This window comes from Cyprinodon variegatus, unplaced genomic scaffold (assembly GCF_000732505.1).
Source record: "Cyprinodon variegatus isolate N-32 unplaced genomic scaffold, C_variegatus-1.0 Scaffold40, whole genome shotgun sequence".
Classification (NCBI taxonomy): Eukaryota; Metazoa; Chordata; class Actinopteri; order Cyprinodontiformes; family Cyprinodontidae; genus Cyprinodon; species Cyprinodon variegatus.
In genome coordinates this window covers 1,752,182-1,764,187 of record NW_015150493.1, presented here as the reverse complement: position 1 = coordinate 1,764,187, position 12,006 = coordinate 1,752,182, and the positions used below count along the sequence as shown (strand labels likewise).

At 37.9% G+C, this 12,006-nt stretch overlaps 1 protein-coding gene across 1 annotated transcript; it reads left to right on the top strand.

Moving 5' to 3' along the window:
- The first annotated feature begins 674 nt into the window (after positions 1-674).
- Positions 675-11,678, top strand: LOC107081768 (RING finger protein 122-like). The gene is made up of 6 exons (XM_015370005.1): positions 675-1,534; positions 7,149-7,305; positions 9,347-9,389; positions 9,690-9,731; positions 10,755-10,837; positions 11,396-11,678. Exons 1-6 carry the CDS (start codon positions 1,510-1,512, stop codon positions 11,514-11,516), a joined length of 471 nt encoding a protein of 156 aa, XP_015225491.1. The 5' UTR covers positions 675-1,509; the 3' UTR covers positions 11,517-11,678.
- The last annotated feature ends 328 nt before the right edge of the window (positions 11,679-12,006 follow it).

The window sequence follows — 12,006 nt, the reverse complement described above, 5'->3', positions numbered from 1 at the left end:
TTCTCGTTGCTGCTTTTCCTATGAAATACTACTGAAACAGCAAGGGTATTTATTTATTTTTTAAGATAAACTACACTTTGAGCTGTTTGTGTAATGCAGAAGAAGTTAGATTTACATAACCAAAAAAATCACTGATAATTATGTCTGGAATGAAAGCACTGAGTGTTTATTTCTTTGCTGTTGTTCTCGTGGCCCATTAGGGTCCCTAACACAAACCAGGCGTAAAAAAATATATAAAACAACTTCACATCTCTTCCAATAGATCAGTTTCTTATAAAGCTGATTTAAGGGAAGGAAATATACTTTTGTTTTCTGCAAACCCTTATTTTAACCCTTACTGATTCTCTCCATCTATTTTCAATAATAACTGGTTCATCACTGTAATTGCATCATCCGTGCATTTCTTTGTTTAAGAAACAAATGTCTTCCTCCTTCATAGGCCTGAAAGTGATCAATAGGTCCTCCAAATGCTGCTCAGCCTCTTCCTCATGTCTGGCGTCACATCTGCCTGTCTGCCATCTGCTCTGCAGCTACTTCAATAATAGCTTGCAGCTGCAAAGGAAGGAGGGAACAGTTAAGGGGACGAACTCAGAGGGGTGAGGGGGTGAAAGGAGGGCAGGCAGGAAAGAGAAAGAAGAGAGGAAGGAAGGAGGGGGCAGCGAAAGCAGAGCTGTGATGCAGACAGCGAATCACATGAGCAGGGATCTGTTTACAAACTGAGAGCTGCAGATGAGAAGTGGAGAAGAGAGACGAGGGAGGAGAGTAAATGTGAGAGGGAAACAGAGGAGGAGAGAGCTTGGATCAGAATTAAGATTGGTGCTGTTGTCTTCCTGTGTTACAAACCAAATGCTGTGTGTTCTGCATAGGGAGCAGAAAAGCAGATGGAGGTGTTGGGATCCGCTTTCCACAGGAGCACGAAGGGGACTGCCTTCTTCTCTCTGCCTTCACAGATAACAGGCTGAGCTGAAGGGAAATTCATCCATGTCTTTTTTCTTTGTCTCTCCACGGCAGGCTATTGAAGCCAGAGATAAGAAGAGTGACTCGAGAATCTAAGAGGAGAACACACAGGAGGAAGAAGAAAGGAGAGCAAATGCAACAGTGACTGTTCAGCCAGAGGTTAAATCCTAGAAGAGATCTGGAATTTATTTAATGTCTTCCTTCCCTCTTTGTCATCGAACATGAAGACACAAAGGATTACTCAGATGCTAGTATCAGATGCTTGAAAAGTCGATGGGAGTATAACGCTTTGTGTGGATAAATCTTCAACAGACAATAGAGCTCAGAAGAACATTTGGCTAATTAGTGGATATCTTGTTTTGTGTTATCTGAAGGCCTCTAAACTCTTTGCACATCGACACATTCTGTCTTCAACATAAACCGGAGTACAGGAAACCTGGTTTTAGTTTGCAGTTCTCGAGAACTTCTTCAAACAGTGCTTTCTGAGAAACTGTAGAGTAATAACATCAAACTTTTCTTCCAGGGAGTGTTTGTCACACATTTGCATGTTGGATGCATCCGGTTCAGTGGTGTTACGGTAAGTGTCTTAAAAACCATCAGTGGCACAGCCTTTCTTTCTGTTCAAACATGCTCAACACACGTGCCACACAAACAGCGGTCCTCTGCACTTTAAAGTTTGACAATGGGGAAGTTAGAAGAGCGAGGTTCAATGTAGTGAAAAAGCAAAATCAACAAGTCCAACCTTTTTGAGGTAACTTAGTCTGATCTCAGATTTAGATTTTGTTTTTGTATGAGCAGCTAAAAACTGCTTTGACAACAGGATAATTTCAAAGTTTACAAGGTTTATATATATAAAATCTTGTTTTGCGTTCAACACTGGTTTTATGGTAAGCAGGGTCGCAATTCCTTATCTTACTATGCCAAAAACTGAGTTACACTTCACCCCTTATTTTGTTTATGAAATACATAAATAAATATAAAAAGTTTTTAGCTTCTAGGACTTTTTTAGTACACCACAGAGCAGGATTTCTTTCTCTATGTTCTTTATGTTTTATGTTGGTGGTGTATAAATTAGAAGTATGTCAAATAAAGGTGAAAATCATAGACATTTTAAGATAAATCCTTTTCTAAATTAACCTATTTTCAATTAGGTTCAAAGGTGAAAAATAATAGTGTTGGACGAGACTCCAGTTTAGATTACTTTTAACTTAATGTAAAAGAAATGTTACACAAAAAAATCTGCAAAACCTGCAATATATGCTACTTTTGCATCATTGTTTTCCCTCCATTGTCTCTCAGGGTAATGGATTCAAATGTATATTTTCCATGGCAGAAAACATGATTAAAGCTGTGCATTTTGATTTTCTTTAACATAAGCCTTGCTTTTGCTTTTCCTCCAAAATATGCTAAATCCATTTGTTTTGCAGACACGGAAATGCGTTTGAGGTATTGTTTGAGGTTTTGCAGGCAGTACCAACCTTTTCTATGACAGATTTTCTATCATCCTATTTATTAAATTGTACGTTTGTAAGACAGCCATCCTTGAACCGGCATCTTAACATGGTGGACGGGTTTCAGTGCCTGGATGATCCCAGAAGCTATGTTGACTGGAGCTTAAATGCCCCTGGTAGTTTCCTAAGGCACACATCTCTGGGTGACAGGAAAGAAAGGTTCAAAACTCCCTTATGATGACAATAAAATACCTAAACTGTATGATTAGTGCTCCTTCAAGGGACATCGAACCACTGGGGGACTTCAACATCCATATGGGAGACCTGGAGGGTTGTGATTGAGAGGAAAGGACCCCCAAATTTGAACCCAAAGTTGTATTATTGGACTTCTGTGCCAGTCATGTACAGGCCTATGACGTCAATCAGTGCTATTGTCACCAGGACACCCTAGGTCAGAGGTCGATGATTGACTTTGTTGTCATATCTTCTGAACTTCGGCCACATGTCTAAGACAGTCGGATTAAGATAGGGGAGGAGCTGTCCACAGATCACCAGCTGGATACGCTGGAAGTTGAGGAATCTGGACAGATACAGCAGGCACAAGTGAGTAGTGAGGGTCTGCTGGTTCGTCTGGTGGAGCCATCGGTCAGGGATGTGTTCAATTACCATAACCAGTTTTTTGTGGTAAAGAGAGAGATATGCAAAATGGTAAAGCTCTTAATTTACTGGTCCTACCCTCACCTATGATCATAGACCGAAAGAGGGAGATCCTGGGTACAAGCAGCTGAAATCAGCTTTCTCCCTAGGGGGGCTAGGCATGCCCTTAGAGATAGGATGAGGAACTTGGTTACCTGGGAGAGACTTGGAATAGAGACTCTCCTCCTACATTGAGATTTGGAACAGTAAACCTAAAAATGTCTGTGAACAGGAAATATATATATATATATATATATATATATATATATTTTTCCAGCATTTTATTGTCATTACACAGTGTCACAAGTACAGAGCGATGAAATTCTGCATTTAACCCGTCCCCCTGGGGAGCAGTGGGCTGCCATTGTGCTGCACCCGGGACCCAGAGTGGCAGCCCGTGGGCGTGGGGCTTGAACTTAGAACCTCAGGATTCCAAGTGCAATGCCCTAACCACTAGGCCGCCACTCCCGAAAGCAGGCATTAATGTGAAGCTCAAGTGGTATTATGGTCTGTTTTAAAATGACCACATTCCAAAATGTTAAAGCATGTATAACATCAAACTGGTCTTTTAAGTTATCTGAAAACTGAGAAAAAGACATAAGTATGGCACCTAGGAATGCTATGGTAAATGCTGCATTTTGGGATCATCGCTGTCCTGAAAAATGTGCTAAAACAATTGTGGTTAAGCCCTTAATTTCACAAATCTTCTGAATTGTTATGCAGTCATAAGTAATTTACAAGCTCAGAACAAGCGCAGAACTAGCCGTAGGAGGCACAGCTGCTTGCACCTCTGATATTATTCATTCAGATATATCTTATTTACAGGTGATTAAAAATGAGTTACTTTTTTCAAGATTACTGTTTTAAATGCTATATTAGAAAAGTCTTGCTTGTTTTCCATTAGTATTTGCTAAAGCACAAATGAGTTTTTGTCAAGTCAACACAATTAGGGTCTTTTATCATTACAATGGCTTACTTCTTTAATGTGAGTGGGACTGTCACAGCAAGGTGGCCTGAAAAATATTGCTTTCCTAAAAGTCATGGCGACTTTGTTATATTTACAAACTGCAGCTGATCATACCCAGGGTGAGATCAGTTTTGCTCATGCATGACATGTTTGCTATGTAGAAATGGAGTAAAGTTGGTCTCCTCTTTGCTTTAAACGCAGGCAGTTTTCTGCACGATGAGGCTGCTGAGAGACACCTGTAAGTGCTTTGGAAGTGGTGGGAGCTCACAGTGGTACTCATTGAATTAAGTGCTGAGTAATTAGTGAATTTACATTTTGTCTCCAGAATCACCAAGAAACTCAAAAAATGTTCAACCCTTTTTCTAGTCTCTCTCTTTTTTTTTTTTTTGAAAAAAAAATATTGCAGGGGTCTAAAAAAGTCGTTAAGTTGCAACAGTGTCACTTAAACCACTAACCCATCAGTGTCTATCAGTCTTTGTTGTCAAATTATCCCCTAGAATCAGTCAGCCTTTGGCTCATTTGGAACCTCTGCTTAGTACAACCATTAAAAAAAGAGCTGATACCTAAAGGAACCAGCTATTTGAGTCAAACCAAGTAAGAAATGTTTAAAAAAATTCTCTTTTCTTTCAAAATTAACCTAGTTTTTCTCAGATTTAAAGTTACCAACTTAAGAGTTTTATAGATTAGATTTATCATTAAGTAATCTAGAATTCACTATGAAAGAATATGACAAAGTATTTAACATGCATGTTACATTAAATTCTACATTGGCACTGTTGTTTCCATCCAAAATGCAATCGTTTCACAGGTAAAGCACAACATAGAATTAATCTGTAGATTTAAATTTTTATTTTTTTTTTGTGGTCACTGAAATGTTTTGCAATGAGCGATCGGTCTACCTTTACAAAGACGTTAATTGTTTGACTTTGTTGACTTAAGGTTTCAATCTGTTATACTCAAAGTCATAAGATTTCAGCAATTTTTGGCTGCAATCTTTTCTTTGGTAAATTTATTTCTTACTGCCTTTTTAAAACAATAGTGTGTGAAATAACTACTCTTATTTTAATCATGAGATACAATTTGATCAAAACTTATACACATATCCTGTTGTACACACCCAAGTAAAAAGCTGACAAGCTGGTTTGGAACTGAAGTTACCAACAGCTATAATGCAACAAACTTATGCGCCAGGTTTTTTTTAGTTTGGTTTTTACAACTAAGCAACCACAACTATGTATTTTAGGGGAAGAATTTACCAGAAACAGCTGATATTTTGCAGGATCAGATCCACTCACAATGCTCAGGTTCAGGCTTGTCCATGCAGGCAGCATTTGCACAGTGGCCTACCTTTTGGTCGTTCACAATCAATGATTTACTAACAAAGCGCTAAGATTACAGTTGCCTCCTCTTTAACCTAAACCTCCTGCCAAACAGTCCTATCAACCCTCAGCATTGTACCTTTCTGTTGTGACCTTTGCATATTAAATCGGGATTTCTGAGCCAGAGACCATCTCCAGTGTAGAGTTGCTCTGTTTAACCTGTGCTCACCATGTTAGGGTGATGGGGGTTGGGAATCATAACTGATTCAGATGGCAAAAACAAAGCAAAGCGCTGATATGAGGTACATTTGAAATGAATATCTAAAATATTCCTACACATTCTAACTTTTGAGACCATATCCACAAAAAGAAACAGTTCATCTCAGATCAAGCAGGAAAAATATTTAACAAAATTGAATTGCCCTCAAGTTAACTTATGTAAAATTAATACCTGCACAAGTTTAGCTTTGCAAATTAATCTGCTGGTAACAGTTTACCTGCAGGCCTTAGGAGGTTTTGCATTATTGCATTTCTCATGGACGTAAAACACAACCCAAAAAGATAGCTATCGTTTATAAAACTTTTTCAAAGGAGCAAATCAATACGTAAAAAACAAACATAGTCTTGGTTGACAAACACAATGAGGGGTAGAGGCATGTTGGTAGACCAAGAAATTGACATCTACATGTCAGAAAACCCAAAGCAACATAGATAGAAAATTAAAAAGCGCAACAAAATAAATACAACACAGTTCGAAAGGAATAGTTGTCAGTGATTGTAAGTTACTAAGAAATTGTACAAAGAAAATTATCCAAAATTGATCATCATTGACACCAGAACCAAAAAAAAAAAAAACAGTGTTTAGTAGGCTGAAGAAAAAGTTCTCCTCTTCAGGACCAAAGTGCAGACAGACAGATGCTGAGCAGAGTTAGCTAAAAAAGATTAGAAATAATGGTGAAAAGATTAATTGAGTCATATTTCAATGTATGTATGTAGGTGTGTTTTGAGGCTTTAAAGTTGATGAGTTCATTAAAGATCAGAATGAATTAGCTAATTACCACACACTTTTATATATTTTCACACATGGTTATTTTTGTTCTTGGTGAGTTGTGCTTAAAAAATTGTGCTGCATGTTTTTTTTTTTTGCACTTCATACATTTTTTCCCCTTGAGGAATAATTATCCTGTTCAGATTTTAGGCCATCAGAAGCAGGGTGTGGGTTGGAAAGTTAGAATAACTGTGTGAATATTTTTTTTCATTTGGTTTTATTAGCATAAGCTCAAGGGGTGGCCTAGCGGGTAAGGCATAGAGCTTGGAATCCTGAGGATCTGGGTTTGAGACCCACTCCCACAAACTGCAAATCTGGGTCTCTGAGCAATACCCTTAACCCCCGATTGCTCAATGTCAGCCCACTGCTCCCAATGGGGATAGGTTAAATGCAGAGGAAAATTTCTCCAATGTGAGATCAAAAAAAGATAGATTATTTATTAAAACACTCTAACTTAATGCAAAAAGGTTTCAGCACCGACCACTGCTTATCCATGACATTTTCACAGCTAACAAATCTTCCTGCAGTCATTTCGATCATAAAAAGGAAATTGTTCCTTTGTGATTTGGTTCCCTACAAATCATCAAAGCCCATGAAGCAAATTCTCTTACATAAAAAATCACACTGGAAAAAAATGAATATCAACCACTCTGCTGGGATTTTAAATCTCTTTAAATGCATAACTTTTACCCATGTCTCCCCATTCCTAGGGTGTCTATGTAACTCTGGACTGCAGAACACTGCCTCCCATTGCAAGATGACAACTGAAAAACTCTTCAGCCTGCCACTAAACATCTACCTCATCATCCTGGGCACTGGCCTCTTCATCCTCATGCTTAGCCTCGTCTTCTGCTGCTACTTTTTCAGGTACAGATTTACAGAAGAGTCCGAGTTTTGGTGTTCTTTGAGCAAACAAAGTTAGGCTTTGCATTTCACTGTTTAATACAGCTGACAGCCTATATATCTTTTGCTATCAATAACTCTAAAATAAGGATGCATTATCTATTGCCTACTTTGGGCAAATGTTCCATATTGTACCAAAAAAGCTCCGTTTATTCATATATGTATTTCCATGTCATGGCTTTTTATGGCTGGTGTTTAAAGCTTGGAAATTGTCAGTATTGGTGGAAGTTAATTGAAGACCTAAATGTAGAGATGAGGTGACAGAGATGAGTTCTTGCAGATTTAATTTAAATTCTGATGGCAACAGAAGCAAATCCAAAACATAACAGAAAACCAAAAACCCAGGAGACGTCAGGGAGAAACAAACATGGGGAGCAAAGCAATGATAAGAAACCAGCACTCAGGAACTGCACAGCAAGAGTATACATTTGCGACAGAACAAAGACTGGGGTAATCAGAGCAACACAAAAAACATTACTGCATAAATACTACTAGAAAACAACTGCAATAACACAAAACGGAAAAGAAACAATAACCAGGAAAACACAGAATTACCTAAAATGCAAATGAAAACTAAAAAAGAAATTCAAACAGAACCCAAAAAGTTCTACAAAGGGCAGGATCATGACATAAATAAATAAATGATCCTATAATAATCCTATAATCCTATAATAATAATGCTAATATTCTGACACTTTCCTTAACACTTTCCTGACTCAGCTGCAGCCCAGCCGTGTTGAGGGAAATTACTTCACAGGTTGATACATGAATTTGACATTGTAAAAATTCCAGGACAGCTTGAAGTACTCGGCACCTCCAGCTGATTCACCTAGCTTGACAAGACTTGTCTGAGTAAAGAGATGTAACCTGGTTTGCACGGCAGGAATGCTTTAAGGTGAAACACTAGAAAGCACTGTGTGAGCTTAAAGGAGAGGGCAGATTGCATAATAAAAACTCTGAACCAGTCATGACTGAACACCTGAATCAAAACAGGCCAAAACATCAAATCGAAGAGTTTTGTTTTTCAAGAATCTGGTTTGAATCCATTTTCTTTCCGTCCTGCCTGTTGCCAATTTCCACTATGGATGCAGACTCCATCCATCCTACTTCCTGCTATTTCTCTCCTCTTTCTTATCTTCTTCTGGCCTTGCTCTTCCTTCCAGCTTCCTGTTAACTTCAACAATACTTTTTTACCAGGCTCTTCCTGTCTGTTTCACCTCCAACTATCAACCATATCTCTCTGTTTCTCTGCCTTCTGTAACGGCTCCGAAAGTTGGACCCAGAATTCAGGCAAGACAGACAGTGGAATAATTAAAATAGCGTTTATTCAAATAATGATGGAACAGATCTGCAATGGTAGTGGCTGCAGTGGCTAGGGTGTCTGAGGTATGTCTATCAGAGATTAGTGACTACAATAATCTGACGGAGGATGATTATGAACATGTGAGTCACTAACCTGGTTTGACAATTCAGTCCATGCCCAGAGAACGAGGATGACATGATGCAGCGGACGCTGCCAAAGAGTTGCAGATGCTGAAGCCTTGAAGGCTGCAGAGCTGACAGAGGATCAGATCCAAGCTGATGAAGAAAGGCAGGACAATCCACAGGGCAAAGTCAAGAGAAAGATCCAGGTTCAGTCCACAGAAGAATCCGACAGGAGTCCAAAGACAGGCCAGGCATACAGATCAGACATGAGCAGAATGGCTCAAAGGTCCAAATACAAAAACGGATCATCAGGCAATCAGAACACTATTAGAAACACTAGAGAACTCTCAAGACCAAAGACTCAAGAATAATCTGGCACTGATGGCTGGGACTAAGGAGTTTATATAGGAGCTGAAACAGGTGGATCAGATGAGGAGTGATGAGAAACAGGGTAGAGCTAGGCAGGTTAATGAAATGAGAAAGCAAGCCAGCCATCAGTGCCAACATCATGACACCTTTGTACTGTTTGTGGCTCTGTGAACTATTGAAACAGCGCTGTGATTTTGTTGTGTCTTTACAGACTGAGAAGACAAGGTGCGAGAGAGCACTATGGCTACAATGAGGTAACATGTTATTAGTGTTTATTAGGTATTAGTGTGAGGGATTGCATTCGAGTCAATGAGTCAATAGAATCAACTGGTTTTCCTTAGATAGAAAACTTTGAATCAATTTGACTGGATGATCTGGTGAACTGTAAATTGCATTGAGATGACATGTGTTGTGAATTGGCACTATATAAATACCGGTAAACCAAATTGAATTGCTCTAGCCATTTTGCCTGGTCTCTAAATACATATGTATTCCTTTACTTTTCTGTAAGGTAAACTAATGGGATTTACGTATTTGTCTTTTGTCATTTACAGGTGGTTTTGAAAGGGGCAGGAAAGAAACTGAGTCTTCTTGGTGTAAGTTAAGTTCCTGTTGCAAGCTAAAAATGTTAGTCCTCCAAGTTTCTGGGTTTCTTTTGTGTTTCTTTGTGTTTTCATTAATTTCTAGTCCATCTATGTTGAAAAAATAGCGATACCCTGTGCTGCTATATTAGCCTATTATTCCGTTTTTAATTCTTTGTGTATTCTTGTGTTCAGTTCTTTCCAACTTTTAATCCATTTCTGTTACATCTGTTTACTTTTTCCCATTGGTTTAATAGTCTAACATTTCAATTCAGTAAGGCTATATTAATAAGTACTCCTTCTTCAGTCATCCAGCTTATCCCCTGCTTCAGCTGCTCAACCTAATTCTCTGATTAACACACCCACATCCAATCTGATTTCTCAAACTTCCTCTGTAATGAAGTTCACTGTTACTCATTGTTCTTTTTTGGATCTTCTGTTACAATTTCTGTTGCTTTCTGTTTTGTTTTGCAGTTATATAACAATCATGTCTGCATTTCAGTCCTACTCCAAATCCAAATGGTTTAGAGGATTTTTAAATTCCACATATTAAGAAAGCCGAAAAAGAGTGAAAAATGACACTAAACTGTAAGCTATACAAGTAGATCGTCGCTCAGTGTGTACAAAAGAATTTTAGATTAGCAAAAACCACACATCTATACTTTTTTGTTATTTCTCAGGCTTATTTATGAGCAAATTCAGATAAGTAGCTAATTTCTTGTAGCTATTTCCTGACAAAGAGTAACACCCATCTCCCGACAAGTTCTCCATGTCTTTTACGTTTTAAAGAGTAGCAAAGAGAACTGCGAGCTGGTCAACAAAAATTCCCCTATTCAGCCTCTCTGCGACTAACTTTGTTTGACTGTCACCATTACAGGACTTGATGGATCACTAATTTAGCAGATAGATAGACTGTTCAACTAAAATTTTTTTTACTTTTTTATAGATATATTTTAGGCTTTTATTATTTCTGTTTATTGGGGATTAACGCTTCACTTTTTGTTCACTGAATTGTTTTCTTGTGTTTTCTCTTCTCAGCAAACATGTGCAGTATGTTTGGAAGAGTTTCGCTGCAGGGAAGAGCTTGGAGTGTGCCCATGTTCACATGCTTTTCACAAAAAGTGAGTTCTGTTGTAATGCTTGTTGACTGTTGTGGTTTTGTGACAACTTAAGACTGTTTAAAAGCCTGAAATACAGAGTTTTGCATGCCTAAATAATGTTAACTTGAAGATCTTTTTTAACTGCCCATTGCATACTAAACAAACCCCTAAAAAAGTCCACATTGCACTAAAAACCTGAATAAGTTCAGATTCATTCTAAATGTTTGTGGAGACAGATTAAATAAAAGTTTTTGAGCAAGTAAGTTTGAATATTTAAGTTTAAAGTACTTATATTTTTTACAGCATTTTCATCATGATGTAAAACATGTAAGTAACTTAGTTACACAGTAACTTTAAGGTAATCAGTTTCTACAAATGTTTTAGTATTATGAACTGTTTGCTTTTGCTATATTTTCATTGGCAAATTACATCAGATTTCTTGGACTATGCTGTCTAAACTTTACTTAATCTTTAGTAGCTTAGATTTGCATATCTCTTGCAGAAAGAGCTTTGATACTAATGCTCTTAATCTATTTTTTTATTGAGTTTTACACAAGCTTTTATGCTTCTTTTTTACAGATGTCTGCTAAAATGGTTAGAAATCCGGAGTGTGTGTCCAATGTGCAACAAGTCAGTTTGTCGAGTCCAAACTGAACCCCAACAAACAGCGGAGCAGCCACAGAGTCTCTCGGAGGTCTGATAAAGGAGCAATGATGGGAAATCTTCATTCAGCTGAACTGACTCACTCAGAGTTTTAATTAATTATTTCTCAAATGCAAATATTTCTTTAAGGTAAAGCTGCTCTTGCAGAGATTTTAAAGTGAATCTCATTAAGAGTAGAAGAACGTCCCAGGATAACCCCCCCCCCAAAAAAAAAAAAAGTTAGACATATGAGATGATACAAAGACATTTTAACAAAACTCTAAACTGAGTAAATTAGTCAAAGTATGACTGCCTCATAAGTCAGCAAGGGACCAATACTGCACCTGACTCATAGCCAACCTCAGTTTGTTCATTGCAATCTAATTTTTTTCTGATCAGGTTGATTGGTAACAAATTAACATCTCTGATTTTAAGCAAACTAAAGTTTCAGTGTCTCTAGAAAGGTTTCCTTAACCTAAAAATGACTGAGGTGCACCGAATAGACCCTATTATAAACTATGAACTTTGTTTGAGGAAGTACATGTCAA

Coding starts and splice junctions, on each gene's coding strand:
- LOC107081768 (XM_015370005.1), top strand. CDS start 1,510: ATGCATCCGGTTCAGTGGTGTTACG. Junction 1,535..7,148: donor TCCGGTTCAGTGGTGTTACG/GTAAGTGTCTTA, acceptor CCCCATTCCTAG/GGTGTCTATGTAACTCTGGA. Junction 9,390..9,689: donor AGCACTATGGCTACAATGAG/GTAACATGTTAT, acceptor TGTCATTTACAG/GTGGTTTTGAAAGGGGCAGG.